The sequence below is a fragment of the Tupaia chinensis genome, unplaced genomic scaffold (assembly GCF_000334495.1).
Source record: "Tupaia chinensis unplaced genomic scaffold, TupChi_1.0 Scaffold000235_1, whole genome shotgun sequence".
Lineage (NCBI taxonomy): Eukaryota > Metazoa > Chordata > Mammalia > Scandentia > Tupaiidae > Tupaia > Tupaia belangeri.
The window spans coordinates 5,325,941-5,334,044 of NW_006159713.1; the positions used below are offsets into that span (position 1 = coordinate 5,325,941).

The 8,104-nt window shown below is 52.4% G+C and overlaps 1 protein-coding gene across 1 annotated transcript in view; it reads right to left on the reverse strand.

Annotated features, from left to right (window-relative positions):
* The window catches only part of LOC114007797 (cyclic nucleotide-gated cation channel beta-1), a 15,602-nt gene extending 7,927 nt beyond the window's left edge, over window positions 1-7,675 (reverse strand). Inside the window, exons 1-6 of the mRNA XM_027771855.1 lie at window positions 7,460-7,675; window positions 6,370-6,529; window positions 5,368-5,465; window positions 5,188-5,271; window positions 2,500-2,618; window positions 2,136-2,282 (exon numbers count right to left, since the gene is read on the reverse strand). Coding sequence (XP_027627656.1) covers window positions 2,136-2,282; window positions 2,500-2,618; window positions 5,188-5,271; window positions 5,368-5,465; window positions 6,370-6,529; window positions 7,460-7,633 — 782 coding nt within the window. The 5' untranslated portion in view covers window positions 7,634-7,675. The remainder of the gene's footprint in view (window positions 1-2,135; window positions 2,283-2,499; window positions 2,619-5,187; window positions 5,272-5,367; window positions 5,466-6,369; window positions 6,530-7,459) is intronic.
* Between the last annotated feature and the right edge of the window lie 429 nt (window positions 7,676-8,104).

Here is an 8,104-nt window from a genome sequence, read left to right on the forward strand (position 1 = left end):
GACTCAAACTGCGGTCGACTACATGGGAGTCCAGTGACATAGCCATTACACCAACTGCTGGTCCCTTTATTCCAATTTTCCATCTCACTGGGATCTTAGATACATGTGCATGCACCTGATGTGCATATTCATGCTGAGGGAGTTGGGACTCAAACCACGGTCAGCCGTGTGGGATCCAGCTTTCTCAGTGCAATTTCCAACCACTGTACTACAGGCCCTGCCCCTCCACTAATTGTTAATTAAAAGGGAAAACCAGTAACTTTACAGTGAAGAAACTTTAACTAAGTGATCAAAATGAACAACACGGGCAGAAACCAGTATTGTGAGCTTCTCGAAAGGCTCACCAAGACAGACATGTCACCTCCAAATTACTCTTATCAAAAAAGTAGAACTCCGGAACCAGCAGTTAGCGCGTAATGGCTATGTCGCTGGACTCCCACATAGTCGATCATGGCTTGAGTCCTGGACCCAGCGGCTTAAACTCACGCCAGGCACGTGTGAGTGCATGCCCAAGATCCCAAGAGAAGAATGGAGGAGAATGGAGGAGAAGGGATTACGGCGTGGCCATCCCCCCAGGGGGTGATTTCTCACTTTCTGTCTCTCTCTGTCTTTCTGGCGAGCGCACGAGCCCTATAGCGAAAACCTCCCCCAAAAAAGAAAAAAGGTAGAACCCAAAGGTAATCACTAGAAAACATCACACACACCCAAACCGAGAGACAGTCTATATATAAAATAATTGGCCTGTTAGTGTCAAAGATGCCCAAGTCATTGAAGATAGAAAAAGGCTGAGGAGGGAGGGGAGGGTACCAGCAGATGGTATAATGGTTACATCACTAGACTCCCACGTAATCGACTGCAGTTCTAGTCCCAGACCCAGCACCTTAAAACTCACACCAGGTGCCTGTGCATGCGTGCCCAAAATCCCAAGAGGAAAATGGAGAAGGGGTTGTGGTGTGGCCATTCCCCAAGGGGGTGATTTCTCACTTTCTGTCTCTGTCTCTCTGGCAAGTGCCTATTGCAAAAATCTCTTAAAAAAAAAAAAAGAAGGAAGGAAGGGAGGAAGAAAGAGAGAGAGAAAGAAAGAAAGAGAAAAAGAAAAAGAAAAAGAAAAAGAAAAAGAGAAAAGAAAAGAAAAGAAAAGAAAAGAAAAAGAGAAAAGAAAAGAAAAGAAAAGAAAAGAAAAGAAAAGAAAAGAAAAGAAAAGAAAAGAAAAGAAAAGAAAAAGGCTGAGGAGGAACCAGCAGATGGTGTTATGGTTACGTTACTAGACTCACGTAGACTACTGTGGTTCAAGTCCTGGATCTGGCGGCTTAAAATTCACGCCAGATGTGTGTGTGTATGCTTGCCCAAAATCCCAAGAGGAGAATGGAGAAGGGATTGCAGCATGGCCATCCCTCCTTCCCTGGTAGGGGGATGATTTCTCACTTTCTGTCTCTGCAGCAAGCCCATATGCGCTATACCAAAAACTCTCTCTAAAAAAAAAAAAGAAAGAAAAGAAAAAGATCACAGGAGGCTAAGAATGCATTGTATTTTAATCCTAGACTTAAAAAAAAAAAAGTCTATTGCCTCTTCCAGAGAAAGAGAGAGACCCACCCCCAGCAGGGTCCTCACACTGTAATCAGCCGTCAGCCTCCGCTAGCTAGGATCACAGGCACGTGCTTACCCGGCTTGTACAGGGAGGCCCCAGGACATGAACTCAGGACCTTCAGGAGGCTAAGAATGCATTGTATTTTAATCCTAGACTTAAAAAAAAAAAAGTCTATTGCCTCTTCCAGAGAAAGAGAGAGACCCACCCCCAGCAGGGTCCTCACACTGTAATCAGCCGTCAGCCTCCGCTAGCTAGGATCACAGGCACGTGCTTACCCGGCTTGTACAGGGAGGCCCCAGGACATGAACTCAGGACCTTCCCATGTAGGTCCATTTACATTACTGCTATATTACTACCAGGCCTCTGATTCTAGACTTGATCCTAGGAAAGACACGACTGGGAGTAAGCCAAACCTGAAAAGGAATTACAGATGAGATGATGGTATTGTTTCAATAATAAATTTCCTGATTCGGATAAAGAAACTGAGGATACATAAGAGGAAGTCCTTGCTGGCATTTTTTTTTAAATGAAAAAATAAGTCACGTACCTGGCCTTCTTCCGGAGCAACTTCTGAGATTCGGGGTAATGCACCAGAATTTCATTGAGGTCCTTCTTATCCAGAATGAAGAGGTTGGTGAAGCCGTGGGCCACCACGTTGGCTGTGCGCCGGTTCCCACCCCCCACAGCCAGCAAGCTGAGTGGAGAAGGGAGGGAGGTGAGACCCTTCACAGGCTGCATCTCAGTCACATCCAGCTCTTCTATGTGGCTGAGCCCACACCTTCCCTGCGCCTGTCAGCAGATGCCAGTGCTGCAGCTGCCACTGTGTCCTCAGACCCACCAGTGGCCACCCCTCCCCCAGCTCTGCTCTGGGCCCCTCACGCAGCCCCTCGTCTCCCTGTTTCCCCTCTGACCTTATTTCTCCAAACACAGATCCAGCTTTCAGCATCACCAGCACAGACTTCCCGTCAGGGCCACCCAGCACCTGCACCTGCCCTGCCTGGATGATGTACATCTCACGGCCAATCTCCCCCTGAAACAGAAGGGGGGAGTACCTCTGCCCATCCCCAAAGAGACCAGAGACTCATCCGGGGCTGGGCCCAGAGGTTGGTAACCCAGCAAGGAAACATGTGATCTGGGATCCAGCCCCGCCTCTGACATGGTATGTGCACTCTCAGGCCTCAGCGGTCTCCTTGGCTGCCGGGAGGTGAGCACTTCTTGCCCTGCCTAATGGACAGGGTCGTGGTGGGCTTAGTGGGTCGTGGACCAGAAAGTGCTGGCTACTGGGGAGGTCCAGGTGGGATGAATCCTGCACATTCCCAGTGGTACCCACCAACGGAGGCAAGGCAAATGGGCTCCGTAAGCAGAGGCGTGCCCAGCTGAAATAAAAACCATGGCAACAACAACAGCAAAGCCCAACACCACCATGCGATTCACTATGCCACACCTTGCTCCTCGACGACCCTCAGGGGGAGGGACCCTTGGCCCAAGGCCACCAAGACAGGATGAAGTAGAGCTGGAACCAGACAGTCTGCTTCCAGAGTTTGTGGTTGTTTATGAGCACCCCCATATCCCCAGAACCCCAAAATGTGCCCTTATTTGGGATGCAATTAGTTAAATTAAGATGAATCCATATGGAAGCAGAGCAGGTCCCTGATCTGACATGACTTATGTCCTTATAAAATGGGAAATCTGAACACAGAGACAAACACAGAGGGAAAACGACGTGGAGAGACAGAGATGATGGCTATCTCTAAGTCGAGAAGAGAGGCCATTCAGTTTGTGATATTTGTTACGGCAACTGCTGCATACTAATACAATGGTCCTAATCCCAGCTTAAGCTAAATGAATGAATGAGTGAACAGCTTGCTTTGGCTGCAGCCAGAAACACCCAGTCTGCCTTCCAGTCCTCAGGCCCTCTCGGGCCCCGGCCCTGTTCTGCTACCTGTTGGTCACACCTGATGTGTTTAAAAGACAGGTAACTCAGTGTATCTCACGCAGCAGGACCCTTTTAATAAAAAGGAAGAAAGTTTTGTTTCCCTGGCTCTGTGTTCAATTTGGCACAGAGCTGAAGTGTGAGGGGTCTAAAGCTCTCATACTCACCTCACTTAACTAGTCTTAGGGGGGGGGTACTCCTCCCCCCCTTTAATGGTGTTGGGGGGGGGGGGGGTGTCTCAGAAATTGTTGCAGAGCAAGAGTGAACAGCAGGGGGAGCCGTTCTTACATGTTCACCAACACTCAGTTTAACTTGCACCCACAGACACCCCCCCCACCCCGCACCTCTCACCCTTTCTCACCTAAAGCAAACTGCTACCCACAAAGACAATAGCAGCATCAGTGCATCTACTCTGAGGCAGGTACAGCGCTACTTTATCCAGGAGAAGAGCAGGCCTCACAGAGGGCAAGCCACTTGGCCAAGGCTACCCAGCTAGGAAATGGCTCCAAAGTCAGACAAATCACTCAATGGCCCCCAAAGTCCTCCTGGCCTCTCAGTCTATAGCTTTCAATTCTTAGCCATCTGTAGTATCCTTTCCCTAACTCTTCCCCTGGCTCTTTGTTTCCAGAAACATCTCTGCTCCATGGCGTGCAACCTGAAGACAAGGACTTTCTTGGGGGTGGGAGTTGCCAAGCCTCTGGAGCTTGCTTGGACAGCACTGTCGTCTCTGTACATACACCCAGACTTATTATCAGCTCTGTACAAGAGGATCGGAACCTGGGTTCCCATCCCTCTCTCTCCTCATCCACCACATGACCTCGGTCTCACTTAGGATCCCAAAGACAGGGAGCAAAAAGGGCTCTAGACACCATCGAACCCTGGGGTTCACACCCAGATGTTTTCTGGGAACAAGTGGGTGAGGAAAAGCAGGGGAAGGAGCCTGGTGTGGGCTGTGGAGAGTGGTAGGGCTTGTGGTATCAGGAGAGGGCACGAGTCCCTATGTGAGGGAGCTCCCCTCCTACTCCGGCAGACTCTTGCTGTTTGGGAAAGTGGGATCCAGTGCTAACAGATGTTTCATTTTCATCCAGAGATTTGGAATTTTACGTGAAACCTTCCAATGTTTAAAGGCTGCAGACTAGGACAAGATTAGAAACTAGCTCTCTTCCCCCGAGATTAGAAAACAACACACACATACAAGTCTGCAGGCTGGAACGGATTCAAGGGTGACCAGTTTGCAACCTCCAATGTGGCCCATCCCTCGTCCTGCCCTATTTTTCCCATGGGAGGACTGAGACCCCGGAAGCATTTCCATCTACACTGTCAAGACCTTCTCAGGCTCCTCGCTCTCCTTTCCTGTGAGGTCGAGATCCTTGTCCGGCCCCCATGGTCCTGTGTGCAGGAGCTGCGGCAATGCTTTGCAAAGCCTGAGGCTCACTGCATTCACCTCCCAGAGCTGCACAGACTCCTGACCCCAGGCCACCTGCAAGCACTCAGGTCAGGTCACCAGTGCACTGAGCCAGACCTGCTCCTCCTTCTCAGCAATTCCGCTCTGCCCGGGCCTTGTACACTTCATGGGGCCTTCAGAGATGCCCACTCCAGCCCAGCTCCCTGACTGACGGGGAGCTTGTAAACCCAGATCCCACCATAGCTGCCTCGGCTGACTCACCTTCTTGCACACATAGTCATTGGGCAGGTAGACCACAGAGCGAAGCCTCTTCAGCATGTCGAAGATCATCTGCCGGTCACAGCCCTGCCCCAGAGAGGAGGGAAGGAGCCCCCCAATTAAGAAAGGTTTGTGTGCAGGGTCTCCCAGATCCCTGAAGGTGAGGGCACCTGGCAGGTGTACCTGAAAGAGTGCCACTTTGCTGACAATGTCATAGTTCACATCAATGGCGAGGTCCAGCCGCATCTTGTCTGGAAGTTGCACCATCAGCTCTGACTCATCTGTGAAAGAGACCTGGCAGGGGTCAGAGGCAAGGCCAGACCCCTCCCCGTGCATATACAGGCCAAGTCCCCACTGTGCCAGCTTACCTGGGCACAATTCCTCCACCACATGGAAACACTCTATGTTCAGAGAGGACCCTCTCCCATCTCCAGACCCTTGCCGATACTGTTCCTTCTGCTAGGAACACCCCCATAGATTTCCCTAACTCCTGCTCATGCTTCAGGGCCCAACCCTAATGTCACCTCCTCTGGGAAGCCTTCCCCAACATCCCTGCCTAGCTACCCGGTTAGCAGTCGCTGTGATAATTGTCTGACCTGTCCTCCTCTCACACTGTAAGGACACGAGCAGGAACTACAGCCTGCCGAGCACACTGGCACAGCCTGGTTACAGAGCGCTTTGCAGTGATGACTTGATTATTCTCCAGCACCCCAAGGGGTGACCCTGCGATAGCCCGACTTGCAAACAAGGAAAGGGCAGTGGCTGGTTCAGAGCCGAGCGGGATGAGATCAGCGCACCCGCCCCCCCGAAAAAATCCAGAGCACACAGGCACATCTGCCGTGCCCACCACGGGGTCTCCAGTGCCAATGGGAGAAAGTGGGTAGAAGGACAAGGACAGAGAGGGGCAGTTCCTTCTTTCCTGATTTAAACCGTGTTGCACCTCCAGGCAGGGATCCTGAAGGCATCCAAGAGACAAGCCCCTCAAGTCTCTGGGAGTCTCGCGATGGCCTCTGCAGACCCCACTTGGCCCCTCTCACATAAATGTTGGGCCCATAGCCAAGAGAGGCCCCAGGGCACAGAGCCTCCGAGACATGAAGGACAGGAGAATAGCCTGAAAGGCAGGGTGTCGGGCAGCAAAAATTGGCTGGAGGAAGCTGGTGGCCACCGGGCCACAGCCAGCCTTACCCAGCATGCCTTGCGAGTGCCAGGTGTACTCGTACCAGGTCTTAACACGGTTCTGCACGGACCTCGGGATCTTGTAGAAGTTCATGTACTTCACGGTGCTATCCATGCAGCTGCGATAGTAGGTCTGCCCGGCGGTGGCAGCCCCCACCACGTCTCTCATCTGGGGTGAAAGATTGGGCAGTGTCAGGGAGCCCCTGAGTCACAGTGGGGTTATCGAGTGGGCCCTGGGGTGTCACTTTACACAAAGGAGGGGCACGTGTTCATGGGGTGGGGTGATCAGGAGAGAGGAGGACAGATGTCCACACACAGAAGTTTTTCTTTTTATTTTTTTAAAATTATTTATTATTATTATTATTATTATTATTATTTGCTATAGGACATGTGCACTCACCGGAGAGAGACAGGAAGACAGAGAGAGGGCAAGTGAGAAAGCCGGCCACAAGGTCTGGGACTCAAGCCACAGTCGGGCATGTGGGGGGCCAGCACCTTAACCACCGTGCCACCTGCTGGTGTACTGACAGGGAGTTCTGCCCTCGGCATGGGTGTGGGGAGCAGCAAGCAAGGCCCATAGGTGGCCTCGGTCCCTGCACCCTGCGAGGGAGGAAGGTCCTGGTCCGACTGATGCATACAGTGTGGCACCTCCCAGCACCACAGGGCACTTTGCCTAAGCCCGTGCCACCATACCAGGGCACTGTTTCCAGGGTGGGGCCCTCCAAGGTAAGTCTGAGGACCCCTCCTGCCAGTCCTCTCAGGCACTGAGCAGAGGATAAGGTACTCCCAACGAACACATCTGCAACACCAGGGGTTCCCCCCCAAGGGAACAGCCTGAACCCCCCAGTCTTTGCAGAAAGCTGCAGCCCAGTTTACCCCGACATCCCTAGGGACTGACATTTCAAATGGGAATGTCCTCAGAGGAGTGGGTCCCAGACCCCGTTCCCCCCGCACCCAGCAGGGACCCGTGCTCCGGCTCCCCGCTCTCCATCTGCTTTTTCCTGCCCTTTGCCTGAAGGGAACAGGGGGCATTTCTGGCAGCAGCAGGAAGGAGCTGGCAGGCAGGTGGGGTGGGAAGTCAGGCTGATATCCCGCCTACCTGTCCGATCATCACAGAGAAAGCGAAGACGCCCGTGAAATAGTTCAGCAACTGGAAGACAATTTCAAAGAGCGTCTCAGGGTCGGGCAGCCCACCAATGGTGATGAGGGTCTTCACGGCCCAGTAGTAACAGCGGATGTAACTGGAGAGAGAAGAGGAAGGGACATTGGCCATCACAGGCCCTGCTTTGCCGGCCCCAGTGGTGGCTCAGACACCACAGTAAAGGGGTACTGTACAAAAGAGAAACCCCTTTACAGCTCGTGCGTGCAGGGAACTGCCTCTCACACGTGCAGGGCACGTCGCGGTGTGCAGAGGGGTTCACGAATGCCATCGGGTGTGGTCGTAGTCTCACCCCCAGCCTGCAGGCACATGCTGTGAATTCCATTTTCAGATGGGGCAATGGAGGCTCTGGGAGATTTCTAGGAAGAGTGGGCAGGAGGACAGCTCAGGGCCTGCTGCTCTGATGGCTGGACTTCCTAGTTCCCTGCAGGTCCTTCAGTGTCCACAAGCTTCCCTCCGCTACCCGCTGTTGTGTTGGCTCGTGGAAAGCAAGAGCAATATGAAAGTCAGAAGCTGTGCCGAGGACCACCTTTTCTGACCGCACCACCAATGCACTTTCCAGACAGTGAAACGGAGGCCCGTGAT